Source organism: Carlito syrichta, unplaced genomic scaffold (assembly GCF_000164805.1).
Source record: "Carlito syrichta isolate Samal-C Ts95f unplaced genomic scaffold, Tarsius_syrichta-2.0.1 Scaffold117926, whole genome shotgun sequence".
NCBI lineage: Eukaryota > Metazoa > Chordata > Mammalia > Primates > Tarsiidae > Carlito > Carlito syrichta.
Genome location: NW_007062022.1, coordinates 145,057 through 170,678, shown reverse-complemented (window position 1 = coordinate 170,678; position 25,622 = coordinate 145,057). Strand labels below are relative to the sequence as shown.

The window sequence follows — 25,622 nt, the reverse complement described above, 5'->3', positions numbered from 1 at the left end:
CAAATGTTCATTATGAGGATATGTTCATAAAATTGTATGTTACTTCATCCCATCATGGAAAGAAATTGATATAAATGCCTTTCAATCCTGAGAAACTAAAGATGTATACAGTATATTTGTTATGAAGTACGATGAGGTGAGAAAAGCCTGAACTGACAAGGAAAAACATGATTCATTCAGAGTATTTAAAAAATAATTAAATTTTATTAAAGCATGAGCACTATATTACATTCTATATAAAATGGTATACAAGTTAAACAGTAAACATGAATCCTACACATGCACAAAATATTTTGGTTCTTTTGATTAGGTTCTCCTCTCTGATAATTATATTCTTCAATTTCTAAGAGTAAGACTAATTTTCACTAATCTTTGATATAAAATACTAATTTTCCTTCAAAGAAGAGGATAATTTCTTCTCCATTATCTCAACCACATAAGTGGTCCCTAATAACCTATCACACTATTCCCATGAAAATCTCAGTCTCTCAGTGTTACAGCCTGCTCTGTTTCATGGTCAACTGGCAGAGCAATTGTTTCTGACAATCTAGGGGCCCTCTGTTGTGTCAATAAATTTGCCAAGAGAAAACTGAATGCACTGAGTATGATGATTTACATAATAGTTTTACATATAGTCTCTGCCCATTCATGCGTTCTCATTAAAAATCACAACATTTTATCTTAAAATTTAGTGTCCTTGTTCTTCAAGTAAACATGGAGATAAATGATCTCCACCTAATGAAAATATCTTACTGATACCTTTCCAGAGACCATCACATTGAAACATAAAAAGCAAGTCATGAAGTAATAAAATCAACAAGTTTCAAACTTCAGGAAAAAGGCGTAAAAAGTAATGTAAGTTTTCAGGAAACTGCAAAAATAATATAATCATAGCTCCCTTACCCACGCTTTTACTTTCTGTGGTTTTAGAAACCAATAGTCAACAGCAGTCCAAAAATACTGAATGAAAGATTCCAGAAATAATTCATAAGTTTAAAAAATTGCATGCTGCTCTGAGTAGTGTAATAAAATCTTGTACTTTCCCATTCCATCCTGCTTGGGACATGAATCATCCCTTTGCCCAGAGTAACCATGCTATGTACACTATTTGCTCATGAGTTACTATAACAACTAATTAATTAGTTATAATAGTGTCCATTTCAGTTATCAGCCAATAGTCATGTGTCACAGTGTTTGTGTTCATTATTTTATTTAATAATGGCCCCAAAGTGCAGAAGTAGTGATGCTGGCAATTTGGATATGTTAAAGAGAAGCTGTAAAGTGCTCCCTTTAAGTGAAAAGTTGAAAGTTCTCAACTTAATAAACAAAAAAAATCATATGCTGTGGTTGCTAAGATCTATTATAAGGACAAATCTACCCATGAAATTGTGAGAAAAAAAGAAATGTGTGCTAGATTTGCTATCACACCTCAAATTGCAAAAGCTATGGCTGACTCAGTACTATCTGTAACTTCAGGCATCTACTGGGTGACTTGAAGCATATCTCTTATGTAGGGGAGGGATATATGGTATTTTACAAATAAAGAAATGGGACCTTTCCATACCAACTTTCTCCACCAATATTCAACATCTCATGGATTTCAAATAATTTTATCATTCAGTTGTTGTCATGAATTTAACATGTGAGGTTGACTAACCTTCTAAGACTATAGACTTAGTTCTCCTTTGTATGAATTCTCTGAGATGAGAAGTGAGTAAATGATTTACTCCCACTCATTACATTTCTAAGATCTCTCGCTAGTATAGATTCTTTGGTGAATCCTGAAATCAAACCATTGCCTAAAGGCCTTGTCTCCTCCTATAGATTTCTATGGCTTCACTCCAGTATGAATTCTCTCATGACCCCAAAGGTGTGAACGTTTGATAAAAGCTTTACCGCAATAATTACATTTATGTGGTTTTTCTCCAGGATGTATATTCTGGTGTCTAGTGAGGCTTGAATACTGTTTAAAGGCTTTGCCACATTCTTTACAACTATAAGGTTTTTCTCCAGTATGAATTCTCTGATGTATTGTAAGGTTTGAATCTTGACTAAAGGCTTTGCCACATACATTACATTTATACGGTTTTTCTCCAGTGTGGATTCTCTGATGTTGAGTAAGGCGTGAACACCAGTTAAAGGATTTGTTACATTCATTACACTTGTACGGTTTTTCTCTACCATTAACTTTCTGATGATCCCCCAGGCTAGGGCTTTGAATAAAAGCATTATCACATATATCAAATTCACAGTATTTCTTTTCAGTATGCATTTTCTGGTGTCTAGTAAGATGTGCAAATTGGGTATAGGCTTTATCACATTCATTACATTTATAAGGTTTCTCTCCAGTATGGTTTCTCTTATGTTTAGTTAGGCTTGATCGTACAGTAAAAGCTTTTCCACACTCATTACATTTATGAGGTTTCTCACCAGTATGAATTCACTGATGTTCCACAAGACTTGAACTTTGGATAAAACCCTTATCACATTCACTACATTTGTGTGGCTTTTCTCCAGTATGGATTATCTGATGTTTCATGAGGCTAGAAATGTGAATAAAAGTCTTGCCACACACATTACATTTGTGTGGTTTCTCTCCAGGGTGTACATTCTGATGCTTGGTAAGGTGTGAGCACTGCTTAAAGGCTTTGCCACATTCTTTACATTTATAAGGTTTCTCTCCAGTATGAATCCTTCGGTGAATCCTGAGGGTAGACCACTGTCTAAAGACCTTGCCACATTCAATACATTTGTATGGTTTCTCTCCAGTATGAATTCTCTCATGATCCCAAAGATAGGAACGTTTGGTGAATCCCTTGCCACATTAATTACATTTATAAGGTTTCTCTCCACTGTGAATTCTCTCATGACGCCAAAGGTCTGAACATTTGATAAAAGTCTTACCACATTCACTACACTGATAGGGTTTTTCTCCAGTGTGAATTCTCCAATGACTGGCAAGGTGGGAATTCTGATTAAAGACCTTGCCACATATATTACATTTATATGGTTTTCACCACTATGGATTCTCTGATGTCTTGTGAGGTTTGAGAACTGCTTAAAAGCTTTACCACACTCATTACATTTGTAAGGTCTCTGCTCAGAGTGAATTCTCTGATGACTAGTGAAGACTGAATATTGGTAAAAAGTCTTCCCACATGTATCACATTTGTATGGTTTTTCTCTAATGTGTGTTTTCTAGTGGTATGTAAGCAATGAAGTATTCTCAAAAATCTTGCTATATTTATGGCAAATGTTAGTTTTGATGCTAGGAGAAAATCTTTGAAGTAGTAAAACTAAGAATAATTTTTAATAGACTTCTCAACTTGATTACATTCATAAATTTTGTCTTCAATTCTGAATCTCTGTAGATGTGACTGAAAGTTAAATCCAATCCTATTTTCAAAATATTTAATATACTTATTTCCTGTACAGACCATCTTACTTTTTACTTTTAATAAATTCCTTAAAAATGACTTCCCATGTTTGTAATATTGATGTGTGGGTTTTTTTACAAAAACACTTTGCTCTAAAGGTAAATTAATCCAGGATTTGCTCTCTTGCTGATCTTTTCTACCACTCAGATTTATGTTATCTTTCATAAGCACGCCTTTGGAATTGCTTTCTTCATATCTAAAATTACTCTCAAATTCATGCATATTTTCCCAGCCTTCCCTGAAGTCAAAATCATCAATGCAATGGCTTTTATGTCTTCCCAATACAACTGGTTTGGATAATTCTCCTTTATCAATGTCCTCTTTTGGTAAAAATTCCTTTATCATAAATCTAGCAGAAATATCTGAAAGATATAAAGAACCACAGGCTTCATATTAACTTGAGTTGCAAGACAAAAATTACACTAAAAGTAGTATTTATAATGAAAAGATAAAAAGGAGCTTCTAGGTTGGTGAAAAAGAATGCCTCCACATGCCAATAGGATAGAAATCCTCAAATTCCATGGGTTCCTGTGCTCAGGACCCTTCTGGACCTCGCCCTATGTATCTTTTTGTCTTGCTGTTCATTTGTAGTCTTTAAAATATCCTTCATAATAAATTGGCAATCATAAGGTTTTTTTTAAGAGAAAAAAAGAAAATATAAAAGGTTCTCAATATTTATAAATATTTAAAACTACAAAGTGAATAGAACTCTTTATTAAAGGATGATTGCATGTACTTCAAAGTATTTTAATAGAAGTCCTACTTTCAAACACCATATAACCAAGTCACTTACACAAGCCCCAAAAGCTGACCATATCAAAACACAGCACTGGCAGTGGGCAATCAGGTGTTTTATATTTGAATAAAAAAATTATACAAATGCATATGTACTAAGTACTGCATGCAAATAAATGCAGCATCGTATGAAACTGTGGTAAATAATCGCTCAGAAGTCTACCTAATAAATAAGATAAATAAGAATTCAAAAGTGTAAAATAAAAGCAGTAATTAAAAAATCGGAAGGATTTTTTAAAAAATCATTGCATATCTATGCAGAATATGCATTTTGCCATAGTTGTAATTGGTGCATTGCAGTCATACTCTATAATACTGAAAAATACCATCTGTAAATAATAAATCAAATCAATAAATAAAACATATTATCCTGAGATAAATTCTGAGATAAGTAACCACAAATACGACAGGTGTAAAATTATAATGATTTCTCCCTTAGGAACAAGAGAAAGAATTTGTGTTCTAGAAGGACCATACAATAAAAGAATCAAAAAATATATTGATAAAGCTCCCATATATTATTGGAAACCTAAGTCACGGACATCCTCACTGACATTTGAAATCGCTGTTTCAGGGAAATATATAGTACTATAACGACTAAGAATTGGGTAAAGGTAATGTCAATAAAATTGTGAAGTAGGGAACAACAAATGAACGTTCCTCCACAAAAACAGCCACCATAATGAGTCCCTACTACATCATTGTTAAACAGAAACATGGGATTGGAGTTGCCACAGAGAGTCCTCATCAGGGCAATGCCTGGTGAAGTTGTGGGAACAGGACAACCAGTAGGATCCCATAATTGTGGAATCACCAGCAGCATGCAACACCTGCCTGGGAAAACTTCAGGCACAGGACTCTAATGCATACAAATAGCCACATAGGGTGTACCTGAAAAAGCCACAGGGGTGGGGCTTGTGAAGCCTTGGGAGCCCAATCAATCCAGTGTGTCCAGGAGGTGGCACATAGAGTCAAAAGAGATTATTATCCAGCTTTAAGACTTAATGTCTATCCTCCTGTGTTTCAGACATTCTTGGTGCCTATTATTCCTTTCTTTTTGTGAATTTTTCCTTTTTTGGTTTGGGAGTATCTGTCCTATGCCTGTACTACCGTTGTATCTTGGAAGTAGAAAACCTGCTTTGATTTCACAAGCTCATATATAAGACTGTGTACTTTGGACTTTTGAGTAGGTACTAGAAAAACTTAAGACTTCATGTGGCCATAAGATTGAAATGAATGAATTTGTATGTAAGAAGGACATGAGTTTGGCGGGGCCAGGGGAAAAATACTATGGTGTGAACGTTGGTCCACTTTAAAACTCATTAAAAATTAATCCCCAGTGTTTCAGTAATGAAAGCAGAGGCCTTTAAGAGGCCCCTTTAATGGATTAATAGTTGATCACTAAGAGGGGACTGATGGTTTTATAAGAAGAAGAAAAGACCTGAACTGGCACACTCAAGTCCCCTCACCATGTGATGCCCAATGCCTCCCTGAGATTCTGCAAACAGTCTCCACAGCAAGAAGGTTCTCACAAAATGAACCCCTTTGACCTTGGAATTTTCAGCTTCCAAAACTGTAAAAAGTAAATTTTGTTTCTTACAAATTACTCAGTTTCAATTATTCTGTTATAAGCAGCAGAAAATAGACAAAGACAGACACCTAGAGTGAAATGTCAAGTATACCATGGATTTTCAGAAAAAAAATGATGTCGGTTTAGGTTCATCAATTGTAATACATGTATCACTCTGGTGGAGAATTTGATAACGATGTAAGCTGTGCATGTGTGGGGTCAGGGAATATGTGGTACATCTCGGTACCTTACTCTCATTTATAGTGTGAAACCAAACTGCTCATATAAAAGCACAATACATGGAAACAAACTAATAATTATGGCCCAAAAACACACACACAAACACACACACAAAAATGACAAAAACTATCCCTAAAGATACCCAGACATTGGACTTTATGAGATAAAGAATTTAAATTTCTATTTTAAATATGCTCAAAGAGCTTTTACAATAAACCAAGTGCAAATAATTAAAGGAAACAATTAAAAACAATGTCCCCCAATGTAGAGAATATTAATAAACAAATTTGTTCAATTATATAAAGAGAAACCAAATAGAAATTCTGAAGCTGAAATGAAAAAACCCTAAAGTGGCTCAACAGCAGTATTGAGCAGGCAGAAGATTCAATCAACAAAACTGAAGATTGAGCAACTGAAATTACCTTATCTCAGAAGCACAAATAAAAGCAAATGAAGAGGTAAGGCATGGTAGCTCACATCTGTAAATTTCAGCACTTTGGGAGGCTGAGGCAGGAGGACTGCTTGAGCCCAGGAGTTTGAGACCAGCATGGGCAACATAGAAGGACATCATCTCTAAAAAAAAAAAAAAAAAATAGCCAGCTGTGGTGGTGTGTATCTGTAGTCTCAGCTACACAGGAGACTGAAGAGAAAGAATTGCTTGAGCCCAGGAAGTCGACGCTGTGGTGGGACGTGATAGTGCCACTGCACTCCTTCCTGGACATCAGAGTAAGACCCTAACTTGGAAAAAAAAGAATAAAGAAAAACAAATAGAGCTTAAGAGACCTATGGGACACCATCAAGCATACCAACATACAGATAATGATAGTCCCAGAAGGTGAGTGTCTTAGTTCATTTGTATTGCTATAAAGAAATATTTGAGGCTGAGTAATTTATAAAGAAAAGGAGTTTATTTGTCTCACAGTTCTGCAGGCTATACAAGAAGCATAGCACTAGCATCTGCTTCCAGTGATGGACTCAGGATATTTCCACACATGACAGAAGACAAGTGGAATGGTAATGTGCCAAGATCAACAAAGAAAGAGCAGAAGCAAGAAAGAGAAGGAGAAAGGTGCCAGGCTCCTTTTAACAATCAGTTCTCATGAAAACAGAGCAAAAAACTCATTCATTACTGTGAGGATGGCACAAGCATTCACGAGAAATCCACCCCTGTGACCCAAACACCTCCCACTAGGCCCCACCTCCAACATGGAAATCAAATTTCATACATAAGATTTGAAGGAGACAAATATCCAAGTTATATCAGTGAGTACAAAAAGAAATCAGAGAAAAGACAGTTTGAAGAAATAAGAAAAAAGTCCCCAAATTTAATGAAAGACACGACCCAAGGAGTTCAACAAATCTTAAGACAAAATCAAAGTCATGTAGTCACCTTACAATGAAGCCATCAAAAGACAAAGAATATTTTGAAAGAGACAAGAGGTTATTCCTCAGATAAAAGGGATCCTCAATAAGATTAACAACAGATTTCACATCAGAAATGATGGGGGCCAGAAGACAGCAGAATGACATTTTCAAGGTGCTAAATAAAGTAACTTGTCTACCAAGAATTCTATGTTCATCCAAACTATCCTTCAAAAATAATGGAGAAATTAAGACACTTCCAAAAAAAACAAAAACTGAGATTCCATTGCTAGCAGATCTGTCTTACAAAAAACATAAAGGAATCCTTTAGGCTAAAATGAAAACCACACAGTAACTTGAATCTATGCAAAAAAATAAGAAACACTGGTAAAGGTACTACATAGGCGGATATATGGTTAATATTAATGTATTTTTGATTTGTAAATTTTCCCCCATATGATTTAAAAGACAACATAAAACAGTCAGTATAAACAGTGGCTCAGCCTGTAATCCTGCGCCTTTGGGAGGTTGAGGTGAGTGGATTGCCTCAGCCCGCGGGTTCGAGACCCGCCTGGGCAACTTGGCGAGACCTCATCTCTACAATAAATCAAAAAATTAGCCGGGCGTGGTAGCGTGAGCCTGTAGTTCCAGGGTTTTGAGAGCAGACTGGGCAATTGGGAAGACCTCATCTCTACGATAAATAAAAAACCAGCTGGGCTTGGTGGCGTGTGACTGTAGTCCCAGCTACTTGGAAGGCTGAGGAAGAAGGATCACCTGAGCCTAGCAGGTCGAGGCTGCATTGGCCGTGAGCATGCCACTGCACTCCGGTCTGGGCGACAGAGACTCCAACTCAAAAAAAAAAAAATCTATGTTGATTGATACACAATGGACACATATGTAATTTGTCGCAACAACACAGGAGAGAAGAATGGAGTTATACAAGAGTAAAGGTTTTTTTATACTACTAAAACTAACTTTGTATTAATTTGAGCTAGACTGCTATCAAGTAAGATTTTATTTGTAATCACCACAGCAACTACTAATAAAAAAATGCTTAAATATATAGCAAAGGAAACAAGAAGAGAATCAAAATGGTACACTATAAATACCTATCTAGCATAAAAGAGGGATGTAAGGATAGAATTGAAGGAAACAGATATAAGACCTATTGAGAAAAATAACTAAGTGACAGAAGTCCTTCTTTATCAATAAACAGAATATAAATATGCAAAATAAGGTCAGATGTTTATTTTACATAATATACAGAAAAAATACTCAAAAATCTAAATTTTAAAAAAGTTAAGTATCAGGCCAGGTACAGTGGCTCAAGCCTGTAATCCCAGCACTTTGGGAGGCCAAGGCTAGAGGACAGTCTGAGCTCAGGGGTTCGAGACCAGCCTGGACAACTTGGCGAGACCTTGTCTCTGCAATAAATAAAAAATTAGCCAGGCTAGGTAGCTCACACCTATAGTTCCAGCTACTTGGAAGGCTGAAGCCAAAGGATTGCCTGAGTCTGGCAGATCAGAGCTGTGGTGGCCATGAGCATGCTACTGCACTCCAGCCTGGGCAACAGAGACTCCAACTAAAAAAAAAAAACCACAAAATAGTTAAATTAGATTAAATATCATCAAGACAGGTGACTAGAGGTCAACAGCCCCTGTATTTCCACATCACTGAAGCCCCACTGACATCTCCTACAGCCACCCAGAAGGCTGCAAGTACCAGTATAGCTGGATCCCCAGAAATCTAGCTCACTTGTGTCCTATACCCCAGGAAACAGACTATTCAGCACACCAGAGAGGGCACCCTCAGGACAAAAGGAACCAAAGCACATATTCCCCAGAGCCTGAGAGCTGCCTGCTATCAACGGTAGTGCCAATGATAGCCATACCATGCCCTCCAGCTGCAGGGCTACCATGCACCTGTGTGTATCTTCATGGAGCCTACAGAGTGGCCAACCTTACTGGTTGCTGCCATCACCTGCACAACCCATATAAATAGCTGGAAAAGAGTCTGTCTCCCACACACATCATCCAAAAGAATGAGGATCCCCTTACTACACCCAATGCTTCTAGCTCCCATCATCTGGGAGTCTGAGAAGAAGAGACCCACCATACCCACTGCCACCATCCAGGGACTTGGAGATCTGCCTGCTCTGTCAGCTGCCACTGGCACCTGCATGTACCTTCTAGGAGTGTGAAAATAGGCCTGCCCTGCCCACTACTGCTGGTGCTTGTACCCAACATCTTGTGGCCTACAGACAAGCACACCTAGCTTGCCACCTCTACAAGGCCACCTAGGAGCCCAACACCAAACCACCTAGCCTGACAATGCCACTGTTAGCCTTTAAGCACACCATCTGAGGACTGGCTTGCCCAGGCCCCCCACTGCCCCCACCAGCATGTACCTATGCCACCCTAGGCCCAAGAACATGTATTCCCAGCCCATCGCCACCACCACAAATGCCTGGTGGTGTTTGAGGACTAGGTTGGAAAGCCCCCCTGTCCTCAGCAAAGCTTTGCCACAGCCACCACTAACAATAGCACCATAAGCCACTCACAGATACAGCTGACATTGATTACAGACAAAAAAAAAATCTAAGAGATTGTTCCATTGTACATATCAACTTATGAATAAGAAATTCAATAAATAAATAAATATTATTAAAAAGAACCAAACAGAAATCATGAAACTGAAGAATTCAATAAATGAAGTAACAAAAAATCAAGAGTTTCAACAATCAGAATCAAAGCAAAAGCACCTTACACAACCAATGCTATAGATATAGCTACACAAAAATGTCTTTTCCTATGAAAGTCAATTCATAAAACTGGAAGAAGCAACTGCTAAAACAGATGCACAGATAACAAAGTAAAGGCACAAAAAATGAAAAAAAAAAATGAAAAACAAAGAAATATGGCCCTCCAAGGAAAATAACTCTCCTGCAACATAGTCCAAACAAAAGGAAATCTATGAAATGCCTGAAAAATATTTCAAAATAATGATCTTAAGGAAACTCAGAATGATGCAAGAAAACATTGATAAACAATATAAAGACAGGAGAAAAACAACTTATGAGTAAGAAATTCAACAAAGAAATAAATATTATTAAAAAGAACCAAAGATCATGAAACTGAAGAATTCGATAAATGAAGTATCAAAAAAATCAAGAGTCTCAACAATAGACTAGACCATGCAAAAGTAAGGATTTCTGAAACTTTGGACAAAATAACCCAGTAAGATCAATAATAATAATGATAATAATAATAATAATAAAGCCAGGCTTGGTGGCTCAGCCTGCAATCCCGCGACTTTGGGAGGCTGAAGTGAGTGGACTGCCTGAGCTCGCAGGTTCGAGACCCGCCTGGGTAACTTCGTGAGACCTCATCTCTACAATAAATCAAAAAACTAGACAGGCGTGGTAGCGTGCGCCTGTAGTTCCAGCTACTTGGAAGGCTAAGGTGGAAGGATCACCGGAGCCCAGCAGGTCGAGGGTGCGGTGGCCGGGAGCGGCCACTGCACTCCAGTCCGGGCGCCAGAGTGAGACTCCAACTCAAAAAAAATAAAAATAAAAAATAATAATAATAATAATGAAAGAACAAAAAGGAAATAAAAAAGCCTGTGCAACATATAGGACAGACACAATAAAGTGAACAAATTTCAAATTTTGGGAGCCTCAGAAAGAAAAGAAATAAGTAAAAATGTCCAGGTGCAGTGGCTCATGCCATTAATTCCAGATCTTTGGGAGGCAGAGGTGAGAGGACTATCTGTACCCATGGATTTGAGACCAGCCTGGGCAACACGGCAAGACACTGTTTCTACAATAAATCAAAAAGTTAGCCAGGCACAGTGCCACATGCCTATGTTTCCAGCTACTTGTAAGGCAGAAGTGGAAAGATCACTTGAGCCCAGCAGGTCAAGGCTGCAGTGGCCATAAGCATTCCACTGCACTCCAGCCTGGGTGACAGGGTAAGACTCCAACTCAAAAAAAAAAAAAAAAAAAAGAAAGAAAGAAGCAAAAATATTAAAAACTTATTTAATGGGCTGGGTATAGTTACTCATGTCTGCAAACCCAGCACTTTGGGAGGCCAAGGTGAGGGAGGATTGCTTGAGCCCAGGAGTTCAAGACCAGTCTAGACAACATAGCAAGACCTTATCTCTATAAAAAAATTAAAAAGCTAGTCAGGTGTGGTGGTATGCATCTGTCGTCTCAGCAACTCAGGAGACTGAAGAGGGAGGACTGTTTGAGCTCTGGAGGTCAAGACTGCAGTGAGTCACGAATGTGCCACTGCATTCCAGCCTGAGTGAGAGAGTAAGACTCCAACTCAAAAAAGAAATCAATGAAATGAAATCTTTGCTTTTTGAAAAGATAAACAAAACCAATAAACTGTTAGCTAGATTGGCCAGGAAAAAAAGAGAAAAGATGCAAATATATAAAATCAGAATGGTAAGAAAAGACATTACCACTGATGCCACAGAAATACAAAGGATGATTCAAGACTACTATGAACAAATGTACACTAACACACTGGAAAACCTAGAGGAAATGAAAAAATTTCTGAGCACTTATAAACTACCAATATTGAACCAAGAAGAAACAGTAAACCTGAACTGGCCAATAACAACTAACAAGACTGAGTCTGTCATAAAAAGCCTGCCACCAAAGAAAAGCACAAAACTGGATGGCTTTACTGCTGAATTCTATCAAATTTTTAAAGACCACACACCAATTTTTCTCAAATTATTCCAAAAAATTGAAAAGAAGGAAATTCTTCCTAACTCTTTCAATGACGCTAGCATTATCCTAATACCCAAAACAGACAAGGACACAATAAAAAAATTAAACTACAAGTCAATATCCCTGATAAACACAGCTGCAAAAAATACAAGCAAACCAAATCCAAACACATTAAAAAGTTAATACACCATGACCAAATGGGATTTATCTCAAGGATGCGAGGATGACTCAATATATGCAAATCAACAAATGTGACACATGATATCAGCAGAATTAAGGACAAAATCATATGATCATCTCAATAGATGCTGGAAAACTTCTGATAAAATTCAACACTCCTTTGTGACAAAAACTCTCAACAAAGTAGGCATGTAAAGGACATATCTCAATAAAGGCCATATATGATAAATTCATAGCTAGCATTATACTGATTGGGGAAGAGCTGAAGGGCTTTTATTTAAGATAAGGGTGTTCACTTTCACCACTCTTATTCAGCAAACTATTAGAAGTCCTAGCAAGAGCAATTAGGCAAGAAAAAGAAATAAAAGGTATCCAAATAGGAAAAGAAAATACCAAACTGTTCCTCTTTGTACATGACATGCTCTATTTACATATTTTAAAAACCTAAAGATTCCACAGAATAATTCTTAGAACCGATAAAAAAATCTGGTAAACTTGCAGTATACAAAATCAACATACAAAAATCAGGAGAATTTCCATACACCAATAACAAACTAGCTGAAAAATAAATCAAGAAAGCAATCTCACGTACAATAACTACCAAAAAACACAAACTATTGGGCTGATGTATAAGTTCGTAGCATTTTTTGCTTGCCCATGGAATGCAAATGTCACACAATAGTTGACGGGTCACAGTTCATCGCATTTGCCAATTCTTGGATTGACTGATGGGGATCAACGTGGATTAAAGCATTTAAACGGTCTTCATCAAAGCCCGATGGTCTTCCTGAACGTGGAGAACCACTCAGGTCAAAGTGGCTCTCTTTGAAACGACAAAACCATTTTCTTGCTGTGGTTTCCCCAATGGCATTCTCCCCATACACAGCACAAATGTTTCGAGTTGCCTCCGCTGCCTTTACTCCTCTGTTAAACTCAAACAGAAGAATATGTCTGAAGTGTTCGTTTTTTTCCACTTGACATTCCATCTTCTTTAGCCCACAGATAGCACTAACTTTCTTCAAATCTGCAAAATGCAAGGTGTATTCACAAGCACAACATTGTCACTCCAAATGACAAATAAACAAATCCTAACACTGCAGTGTTGCCATGTCAAAAACAAACACTACGAACTTATATATCAACCTAACACTTATGAATAAATTTAACCAAGGTGAAAAATCTCTACAATGAAAAATGCAAAACACTGATAAAAGAAATTGAAGATAACACAAACAAATGGGAAGACATTCAATTCTCATGGATCATAAGAATTAATATTGTTAAGATGACCATACCACCCAAAGTAATCTAGAGATTCAATGTAATTCCTGTCAAAATAACAATGACATCCTTCATAGAAACAGGGGAAAAAAAATCCTAAAATGCACATGGAACCACAAAAGACCCTGAGGACAGAGCAATACTTAACAAAAAGAACAAAGTTGGAGGTATCACATTGTCTGACCTCAAATTATATAAAACTATAGTAACCAAAATAGCATGGTATTTATATAAAAACAGACACGTAGACCAATGAAACAGAACAGAGAACCCAGAAGTAAATCCACATATTTAAAGCCAATTCAGTTTTGACAAAAGTACCAAAAACATATACTGGAGAAAGAATAAACTCTTCAGTAAATAGTACTGGGAAAACTGGATATCCATATGCAGAAAAATAAAAGTAGACCAGTATGTCTCACCATATAAAAATATCAACTCAAAATAGATTAAACTTTACACATAACACCCAAAAGCATAAAACTACTAGAAGAAAGCATTTGGGAAATGCTTGAGGACACTGGTCTAGGCAAAGATTTCAGGGCTTAGACTTCAAAAGCACAGTCAACAACAACAAAATATACAAATGTGACTATATTAAACTAAAAAGATTCTGCAAAGGAAACAATTAACAGTGAAGAGACAATATGTATAATGGAAGAAAGTATCTGCAAACTATTCATCTGGTAAGAAATGACTATCCAGAATAAACAAAAAACACTAGCAACTCAATAGCAGAACAACAAACAATCTGATTAAGAAGTAGGGAAAGGAACTGAAAAGACCATTTCTCAAAAGAAGACATAGAAATGGACAAAAAAATATATGAAAAAATATTCAACATCACTAATCATCAGAGAAATGCAAACCAAAACCACAACGAGATATTATCTCACTCCAGTTAGAATGGCTATCATCAAAAAGACAAAAAAGGCTGGGCACTGTGGCTCAAACCTGTAATCCCAGCACTTTGAGAGGCCAAGGAAGGAGGACTGCTTGAGTCCAGGAGTTCAAGAGTAGCCTAGGCAACATAATGAGACCTCATATCTACAAAAAAAAAAAAATCAAAAAATTAACCAAGCATGTTGGCAAACACCTGTAGTCCCAGCTACTCATGAGGCTGAAGCAGAATGACTGTCTGAGCTCAGAAGGGCGAGGCTGCAGTGAGCTGTGAGCATGTCACTGCACTCCAGCACTCCAGCCTGGGTGACAAGTGAGACCCCAACACCCTACCCCAAAAGAAATCCTGTCATTCACAGCAACATGGATGAGCCTGGAAGACATATCTTAAGTGAAACAAGTCAGGAACAACAAGACAAATACTGTATTTGCAATCATATGTGGAAGCTTAAAAAAAAATTGAACTCATGGAAGTAGAGAGAATTGTAGGTATTAAAGACTGTGATGGGGATGGGGGAGGGGAAGAAGGAGGGAAATTGGTTAATGAATACAAAATTACAGCTAGATACGAGAAATGAGTTCTGGTGTTCTGCAGCACTGTAGGTTGAATATGGTTGGTTATAATTTATTGTATATTTTCAAAAAGCTAGAAGAGAGGCCTTTGAATGTAACACAAAGAAATAAAAATTGTTTGAGGTGATGGATATGCTAGTTACTCAGAGTTGATCATTACACATTGTATAAAGGTATAAAAGTATAAAAATAGCACTCTGCATCCCTAAATATGTACAATTATTATGCTTCAACTAAAAATACAAGACAAGAACAATTAAAAATGAATTTTTTAAAAGAGCTGAAACTATAAAACTCTAAAAAGAAAATATGGAGGTAAATTTTTATGACCTTAAATTTAGCAATGGATTCTTACATATGACATTTAAAGCATAAACAAAAAGGAAAAAAACAGATACATTGGACATCATCAAAAGAAAAAAAAATTGTACATGAAAGAACATGGTCAGGAAAGTAAAACTAATGATAAAAAAACAAGTTCATTTATAATACACGGAAATATACAAAATGAAAGTAACAGTAGTTTAATCAACTATTATGATCAAGTTAAAAAATTTAGCCACTATTCAACTTCAAAATCTCCCTCAACAAGCTGCATCAAAATCATATTTGTTGAAGGACACTGAAAAGTGGCACACATGGGATGAACAGAGTGGCATTAACAATGGTTTGGTCAACAACATAACAGATACAAAGCTGTGAACTTGGTACAACGTTCTCACTATGATAAATTCCTACATCTCTTACTATTGGCTTATCACAGTATCTTGGGGCATGCTGACTGCCTGGCTTCAAGGGACACTTACATATGCAGGAGGATGATATCATGACAAATCAGTCAAAATGTTCAAGGCTTTTCTGTTATCCAGTAAGCCTACTCCAAGGGACAGTCCACCAGAAGTTGTCCAGTACAAAAAAGATAACATTTTAGACTCTAGGAATATGTGTTTCAAATGAGTTTCCGAGGCAGAATCATGCAAACTTAGAAGAAAGTGAAATCAGAAAGAACCAAGGATTTCTACATTGCGAGAATAAGTAGGAGGGAGAAAAAATACAAGATATGAGAGTGAACTAAGGAGGTCAGATAATGTGGGAATATTTAGAAGAATCTGTGTCCTCTGACCACAAGCCCCAGGCTGAATGCCTGAAACACCAAGATATGACCCTCATGAAGGACTGGGGATCAAAGTGCAGATCTCTCTTATTACTGTCTTTTCAGTATTACTGAGTAAAAATCTCAAAAAACCCACCCCATCCTGTTAAACATACTTCTCATGCATGGCGAAAGCAGAACTGAAAAAACAGCTAAGAGGCCTGAAATGGCAGAAAGGGACTGAGACAGCCTCATGCACTTTTCTGGAGTCCCAGATGCCAGTGTTTTCCCATTCCATTGAGAAGATCTCCCAAGAGCATGAAATGGCATGGAATCCTGGAGAAGGCCTGGGGCAAGCCCTGAGGAGGCCATGACTCTGATCTGCATGGACCCAAAACTGAGAACAGAACAAGAGACCAAAAAGAAAAAGGATGCCATATAAACAAGCCTCCCAGTGCCCCTCAGGATCAAGGAACTCAGAGGTCATGGAGGCAGATAAGAGTGTTGTCAGTCATAATACTTTGCTTTAGTCTTTGCATGAGCTGCAGCAGCACTGGAAGTTGGGGGGATGAATTTTAACGTGTCCGAAGAAGAGTAAGGGGAAGTGAAGAATAATTTCCTTTGAGAGCTCCCCAAAAATAAGCTTTTATTTTCCCACAGACCTTTCACATTTGGGCAGAGTTTCTCAAACACTAGGTAATAAAGCAGCTTTCTCTCTGTCCTTCTGAAATCTTACCTGTGTTCACACTCTTGATACATTCCCACCCATCTGAGATTTTTGTTATTTTCACCTTACTCTCCACAGTCCAGGGTTCTTTCCCTTGCTCCAAGATGGAGATAATATTCAGGTTAGAAAAAGAGATTCCTATTCATAAGAAGTAAAAAACATGATGTGCTGTGGCTTTTCCAGACGACAATCCTAGCCAAGAAAAGAAGGCATTACAGATGGGCCTAGAAAAATACTTCACAAATTCATCCACTAACTTTCCTTCTGAGTGCTTAAAAATATTTTAAATATAAACATATCTAGCTATCTTCCAAGGATTATTGAATCAAGTGTATAGAGATAAAACCAGATCCAGAGTCAGATATAATTTAAAGTTTTCCATAAGGTTTTGTGCTTAAGGTTCAACTTCTGGAACCAGCACTAATCTAGTGTGAAGTGGGCAGAATATCTGAAGAAAGAGGAAGGTTAAAGTCCAAATGCTGTATTGTGAAGCTTTTCATTCAGAGTCAACACAGCTTCAATCTCAGTCAAGCAATGCAGGGGCTCCCAAAAGACTCACTAGGGCAAATTTCGACTTCTGAAGGGAAGTTATCCTCACCCACGGAGACCAGGTTCCTGTAGTTCTCCATCATCACATCCCTGTATAAAGTCCTCTGAGCAGGGTCCAGGAATTCCCATTCCTCCTGAGAGAATTCTATGGCCACATCCCTGAATGTCAACAGTTCCTGAAATGAAAAACACATTTCATCCAGCAGACACAGAGTTTTTATCTTCACACAAAACGGAGAGAGGTGTTAAAAGAACAATCTGCTGAAGACAGTGTTTTCATAGATCATTTTGAGCAACATAATTTGGAGACATTTATATATCCCTAATTTTGTTTTATGACACTATTTAATTAGAGCATATAAAATCTTTGAAATCACTATGGATTTCACATTTTTGTGGACAATAAAAGAAATATACAAATAAAAAATACCTAACACAGGGTAGTTTATACAGAAGTGCTATATAATAAGTACTATATAACGCTCTACACACCAAATGATATTCAATACCCAAATGAGCTAGAGTATGAGTGGTGTTATCAAGGACGACAAAGCCTTTACATATGCAAAAATATAAATTCGAGTTTATCCATTTAAAATTACATATTTACCAATAACAAAAGCCAAGTGGAATTTATTACACTAATAAAACAATGACTCAAGATGAGTAATTTATTAATGTTATACAATAATTTAACAGATTAAAATAGAAAAATTTTATCATGGCAGTATATTTTTTTAAAAACTGAATAATTAAAAATCACGCCAAAAAAGAATTTTTAAAACTGCTATTAAGCAAGACAATTTCACCAACCATCATGGTCAGCAGTAAGCACTAGAAGCATTTCCCCTGAAAGTGAGGCTGAGACAAGGGGCCCAGCCAGGACACTTTTTTTTTTTTTTTTTTGAGTTGGAGTCTCACTCTATTACCCAGACTGGAGTGCAGTGGCCGCTCCCGGCCACCGCAGCCTCGACCTGCTGGGCTCCGGCGACCCTTCTGCCTCAGCCTTCCAAGTAGCTGGAACTACAGGCGCGCGCTACCATGCCCGGCTGATTTTTTGATTTACTGTAGAGATGAGGTCTCGCCTGCCCAGGAAGGTCTCGAACCCGCGGGCTCAGGCAATCCACTCACCTCAGCCTCCCAAGGCACGGGATTACAGGCTGAGCCACTGAGGCCAGTTTAGGATACTTTTTAAAAACACCACTGCACAGGATGTCTGAGCCAAGATCAGAATAGGGAAAAGAAAATTCTCATTAGCAATTTTATTAAGACACTTATTTATAAGATATTTCCAGACCTATGTGAAAAATTATAAAGTTTTACTGAAGGAAACAAAGACATGATCAAAGACTGACAAACCCAATTCTTATCAGAAAATGTGGTTCCATGAAGACCTCGGTGATTTAGAAATTCAGAGCAATTCAAATGCAAAAAAAGTATGGGATTTCAAATAAAAAGTCTCCATTGTGTCAAGAAGCACCAACATGATTTTAAAAAGAAAAACAAAATGGAGAGGAGCTGCCAAACTACTTGTGAATCTATTAGATAGAGAGTATGTGTGCATGCACATGTATTATATGAAACTTTAACATGAATTAAATGAATGGTTACAACAAGATATACACAAAAAAATTCAAATTAAATAAGTATAAATACAATTTTAGACAAAAATGACTTGGACTAAATAGAACTCCTAATTGAAATTATTCTAGGTAAGGTCTTGCAAAGCAAGATAAAAAAGCAGACAGGCAGGCTTGGTGGTTCAGCCTGTAATCCCGGCACTTTGGGAGGCCTAGGCGAATGGATTGCCTGAGCCCAGGGGTTTGAGACCAGCACAGGCAGCTTGGCAAGACCTCGGCTCTACGACAAAAAAAAAGTAGCTGGGTGTGGTGGCATGTGCTTGTGGTTCTGACTGCTTGGAAGGTCGAGGCGGAAGGATCGCCGGAGCCCAGTAGGTCAACGCTGGGGTGGTTGTGAGTGTGCCACTGCACTCCGGCCTGGGCGACAGAGTGAGACCCCAACTCAAAAAAAAAAAAAAAGAAAAAAAAGCAGACAGCAAGAAGGAACGATTTCTGCTTCACTGCAAAAAAAAAAAAAAAGATAAACTAAGAGGAATAGCAGGCATATATAAAGAACTACAGAGGGTCAGGCATGGTGTCTTATGCCTGTGGCCCCAATACTTTGAGAGATTGAGGCAAGAAAAGATTGCTTGAGCCCAGGAGTTCAAGACCAGCCTAGGCAACATACTGAGACCACATCTCTACAAAAAATAAAATTAGTTGGCCATAGTGGAATGGGCCTATAGTCCCAGCTATCCAAGAGGCTGAGGCAGAAGGATCATTTGAGCCCAGGAGGCTGAAGCTGTGATCCTGGCACTGCACTCCAGCCCAAGTAACACTCAAAAACAAACAAACAAAAAACAACAAAAAACTATAGAATATAAAATAGCCCCTATAAATACATCAAAGGAAAACAAAGCAAAAGATAAAAATCCATTTTTATCTCCACAAAATAAGTAAATTTATTCACAAGTAGTTGGGCAATTAAAATTCAAAGGATTATCATCTCCCCCTCCCCAGTTTTAAAAATACAACAAGACTACAGCATCAAGTTTTGCTTACATCAGGGGGAAATCTCAAGGATTTGGTGAGAGAGGACAACTTTGCAACTTTAGAGGACATCTGGCCAGAATCTATCAAAATATGAAATATGCCATCTTTGACTCAATAATCACACTTCAAGTTGCTCAAGCCAGAGAGATCCTTAGACACAGGCAGAAGTCAGCCTGCTTAGAGGAAACCACTGCAGCATTCTTTATATCATCAAAAAATTGTAAAAGACTCAAGTCTTTGTTAAGAGAAGGCTGCAACAGAATCTAACAATATAAGCTATCTCTGTTTACTACCATGAAAACAACTGCTGGACATATGCTGTGTACATTTTTTTAATCTTCAGAATAAAATACCACAGCAAACAGTCCCCGAAGATTTTTTTTTTCTAAAAATCTCAATGAAGTAAAAATGCAGTTTTATAAGACTTGCACTGACTCCTGCCACGGAACTGACAACAGTGGTTCTCCAGGGATTCTTCAGGGATTGTGGGGGACATGACAGGAAAGGCTTAGTCCCTAAGCCACACAGAGATTTAGAGTTTTCTTATAAAACAAATATATATTTTATGTGATATGTAAAATAAAATAAGTATGAGATTTAATAAAAATGGCGAAATCAGAATTTGGCTCTAACCTCTCTGATGACAAAGATAAAGCTATGTGCTATAAAACTTTAGCTAGTTATGACCATTTATATCTAATGATTTTAAAGAATGTTTTACTGTTAGACATTTGGGTTCAGTTCATATCTGAAAACCAATAATGGAATAAAACATTCTGTACTGCTGATGTCTTATTTCTGAACCTTATACTCTATTCTGAATCATTAATACTTTGGAACCAGAAAAACCATGATACACTTAGTCAGCTTCAGATGCATTATAAAATCAGCCAGAGAAGGTTTCTCTTTATTACTCTTCTCTTCCAGAATTTATCAAGTACTTGTGCACATTGACATGTGACTCCTACATGCAGTTCCTCTAACCCTGGTCTAGAGAGCTGGTGGTGGACCTAGACATAGCCCCTAAACAACCCTGCTGCCCAACAGCATTCATACCACAGGGCCCACACCCATCTCCATCCACATCTGAGTGTGAGCCCTTCCCAGGACCATGCCCCATGAAGCCTCCTCAGGAGTTCAAGTCACTAGGCCACAGTGAGTTGGAATCGAAGTGGAAACAAAAGGGACTGGGGGAAGGCAGGGGTGAGTGTGAGCAGACACATCAGGAAGGACACTTCAAGTCATACTTCAAAAGTCAGAAAAAATTAGCAACTCCAAAGAACAGCATTTCAGGACAGAAGGAGAGACAGAATAATCAACAGAAACTATGACTTTTACTTGGGAAAGAGCCATTCCTCCTGACTTCTCTTCTTCTTCCTCCTCCAGTCTCCTTTCTAAGGCAAGACCACTCTTGAGAAGACAATCTGAAATGTTGAAAATATGTTGTTTAATACTTAGAATCAGCATACCCCTTCCTGTGCCACAACCACACAAGCACAGAAAAGACAAAAAGGACTTAAGGGGGCAATTACATAGGTGGAGACTTTAGCCCACATCTCATTAGTTAAGCAGACCACATAAGTGAAGAAAAGAAGCTGCCGAGTATTAAACTAACTGGTTAAACTAGGTATCGACCATAAAAGGATCATCAACATCCTTACCAGATGCACAGTAAAACACTGAAAAATTATTTAATAATCAACTGATACTATGACTTTTACTTGGGAAAGAGCCATTCCTCTTGACTCCTCTTTCGTCTTCCTCCTCAAAATCAAAGAATAGTTTTAATATATTACAAAGAGTCGAAAGCATTCAGACCTTATAATCTGAAATGGTACAATAAATTTAAGCGGGAAAATGATTTGGAATTTGTTTTAAATCCAATGAGTTCTGAGATTAGAGTTAAGACAAATTTAATGGTACATCAAATTTAAAGAAGAATGACGAGTTAATTATGGGATGCCATAACGGTTATTTCAGCAGTTAATGATTATTTACAGTGAAGCAGAAATTAAACTAAGACGTATCTCAGTAAAGGTGAAAAAGAACAATGAGTTAAAGGTAAGGGAAATAGAAAAAGAAAGTATTCGTTGGAGGGAAGGAAAAAACTACAACAGCAATAATGTTCCTTTAAAAGGGCATCATGTGACGTCAGACAGTCTTCTTCCCCTATTTCACTTCCCCACTCACAGCCCAGAGCAAGGCAAGAAGGTGACCCCCTTTGGCCAATTAGAGGTTGCAAAGTTACCTTCCGTTACAAATAACTAGAACACACACAAGCCTCATACAGCTGGTTCTGCATGTCTCATTCTTTTGCATATAAAAAACTCAACACATTTTAAATAAGACTAGGCCGGGCTCAGAGGCTCAGCCTATAAACTTGCGCTTTGGGAGGCCAAGGAGAGTGGATTGCCTGAACCCGCTGGTTCGAGACCCACCTGGGCAACTTAGCGAGACATCATCTCTAGCCAGGCGTGGTAGCGCGCGCCTATAGTTCCAGTTACTCGGAAGGCTGAGGCGGAAGGATTGCCGGAGCCCTGCAGGTGGAGGCTGCAGTGGCCGGGAGCGGCCACTGCACTCCAGTCTGGGTGACAGACTGAGACTCCAACTTAAAACAAACAAAAAAATAAGACTAGAGAGCCAAACACAGTACTTGACCAATTAATCTTCCATACCCACTCAACACTCACTGGACCTGGTCCCCTACCCCCTTTCCCCACCACTAAGTGTGTTGTTCTCTCTGTATATTTCTTTCTTGTCTTTTTCTCTTTCTCTCTTTTGTCCCTAGCGTTTCTGCAATACCCCTTCCCAACATATCTCCTCCTACAACGTGTTTTGCCCTACCCTGTTGCAACCTGTTTCACTTCCCCACACTTTCTGATTGTCTCCCCACACTTCCTGAGTGTCCCTTAACTCCATACAGTTCTGACTCTTTCTCCCCCAACGATATTCCCCTTAAATTCCCCTTCCTCCAACTCTGGGCCCCTCAGCTTGTTAAGGTCCCTCTCTACCTGTCTTCTGCCTCTGCTCTCCTGTCCCTTCTCGAGGCTTCCTTCTATCCCTCACCTCATCTCTCTGTCTTCCGGGGCCCCAACTCATTCCACCCATCAATCTGACGTCTCCCTCCCCTCAGCTCCTGCAGCCCCCACTCCTGCTGCTGGTCAAGGTCTCCTTCCATCTACTACCCTTTATCTCTCTGGAGATCCCTCTTTTTATCTCGATTTCTCAATTTTCTTTTCTCCTTTTGCTTCTTTCTCTGGCTCACCCTTAGTGTTCCTTCAAGTTCATCTCAATTTCACTCTGTGTTCTCCCATGCTTTCTTCTTCACTTACAGTGACTCTCACTCTCCCTCTTTCTGTCTCTGCGTCTGGCCTCATCCTCGCCTGGTCCCTGCACATTCAGAGATGTGTAATAAAGACATATATCCTCCCCCACCCCCACCCCACCCCCGGTTAAAGAGCTTCCCCGTGGGGCATCGGTAATGTAAACAGAACCAAAAGCATGCACGACCAACGAACGAGATGCTATTGGTGCGGAGGACACAGGGAGTGTGGGAGTGTCCCCGAACGCGTGCGGGGCACCTCCCGGGGCAGCGTGGGGGCCAGGGGCCGCCCCACGGCTGTGAGGGCAAAGTGGAAGACCAGGCAGGGGCGGGACCCGTCTCCAGAGGACGCGCAGAAGGGGGTGTCAAGAGAGGGACCGGGTCTGCGTATGTCAGGGCCAGGAACAGGACGCGGAGGCCAGGGCCCGCACTGCCAAGGCTGCTCTGGAGGCAGCCAGGCGGGCGAGGCTGGAGAGGCTGGGGGATCGAGAAGGCGAGACTGGCTGGGGGCGAGGTTGGAGGGGGCGTGACTCCATCTGCTAAGGAGGACTTCGCGCGGTGAGTCTGGGGGACGGAGGGCGCGGGAGAACAGGAGCCCGCTGGAATCACTGATGGGGTTTAAGCACGAAAACGACCAGCTTGACCCACGGCAGAAAAGCGAAGGTCAGGGCGTGGGACCCGCCTCCGACAGGTTTAACCCGAAGTAGGGAAGGACTCTCGGACCCGCCGCGGAGGACCGGGCCACCAGACATCTCATGGCAACGCCGGGACCGACAGCGGGTCGGGCGAACGGGTGAAGGGATTTTAACGTATGGGGAGGCTCCTGAACCCGGGCTGGGGCCCGCTGGGGGCCTGGGAGGGCCGCAAAGCCGGGGTTTGAACTAAAAATACCAAGACACTCACTCCACTCGCTCCCACGGTCCGCTCGATTCGCTTCCGGATCGGCCGAGAAGTGCGCGTGCGCAGCGGGACCTGCGGCTCACGGGGCGGGACCGGCGAAGGGCGCGTCGTGGGCGGGAACCCGGATTGGACAGAAAGAAGGCGGGGCGGGTGTAAAGGCGGGGCCTGGAGGAAACAGATCTTAGCCCCGCCCCCCGTCTCAGGTTGTGGTTGTGGCTGTCTAGCCAGCCGTGACGGATGCCTCTGCCTTTTTTTTTTTCTCCCTCTTTTTTGAGTCAGGGTCTCACTCTGTGACCCAGGCTGCAGTGCAGTGGCGCAATCAGGGTTCACTGCAGCCTCGACCTCCTGGGCTCAGGCGATCCTCCCGTCTCAGTCTCCCAAGTAGCCGAGTCTACTGGCGCGGACCACCAAACTGCGATTTTTTTCTTTTTCTTTCTTTCTTTCTTTTTCTTTTCTTCTTTATTTTTTTTTTTTTTTGGTAGAGTTGAGGTCTCCTTATGTTGCTTAGGCTAAGCTCCAGCTCCTGGGCTGAAGCGATCCTCTCTCCTTGGCCTCCAAAGTGCTAGGATTACAGTAAGTCCCCTACATACACCATGAGCTCAGTTCCAAGAGCGCGTTAATAAATTCCTAAATCCAGTTTGTTTCTTAGTCCAACAAAGTTAGCTGAGGTACCCAACTAACACGATCAGCTATATAGTACTGTATGTATTTAACAGGCTGTACTACCACTTAGTGAAGAGAACTATTAACAGCACACTATAGTACTGTAATAGGTTTAGAATACTTTTCACACAAATAATACATTTAAAAATGCATGTTTGCATCTCTGAAAGTTCACAACTTGAAGGTTTGTATGTCGGGGACTTACCATACAGGCGTAAGCCACTATGCCAGCCTCTACTCAAGGCAACAGTTGGTGACCTAACATCACTGGCCTTAACCCACCATGCCTTACACCTCAGGCGTTGTCCCTATAAAACTCTCTGAAACTGAGCATAGGGTTGACTCTCTCCCTCAGGAGTGAATGGAGAATAGAAATGGAAAGGATTTCTGTTGGGCATCAGCACAAAATTGCACAGTCTGCCCAGAAAGGGTTTTGCATATTATATTCTAGCTTGCAGCCCCTTCCCAGACAGTTTCGGGGTTCTTTAATTAAATTGCTAACCTTAATTTTAATTATAGAAACTTCTCTGGAATGGGTCACCAGCAGTCATTGAGCCTCCCAGGAAGGTCCCACTTTTCAGACCTCTGAGTTGTTTCAGCTTCATGGCATGTGTTGCTTCCAAACCCTTGAAAACAAAGACTGGCCAGGACCAAGGCAGAGGGATACATGGGGCCCACCA

The 25,622-nt window shown here is 39.5% G+C and overlaps 1 protein-coding gene across 1 annotated transcript; it reads right to left on the bottom strand.

Annotated features, from left to right (window-relative positions):
* Window positions 1-1,828: 1,828 nt before the first annotated feature.
* Window positions 1,829-24,305, bottom strand: LOC110594629 (zinc finger protein 480-like). The gene is given in 8 exon segments (XM_021707332.1): window positions 1,829-2,105; window positions 2,271-2,465; window positions 2,637-2,971; window positions 3,723-3,799; window positions 16,906-17,034; window positions 17,495-17,621; window positions 21,396-21,481; window positions 24,283-24,305. Coding segments are annotated over 7 exon segments (1,155 nt in total). The 5' UTR covers window positions 21,411-21,481; window positions 24,283-24,305.
* Window positions 24,306-25,622: the final 1,317 nt, after the last annotated feature.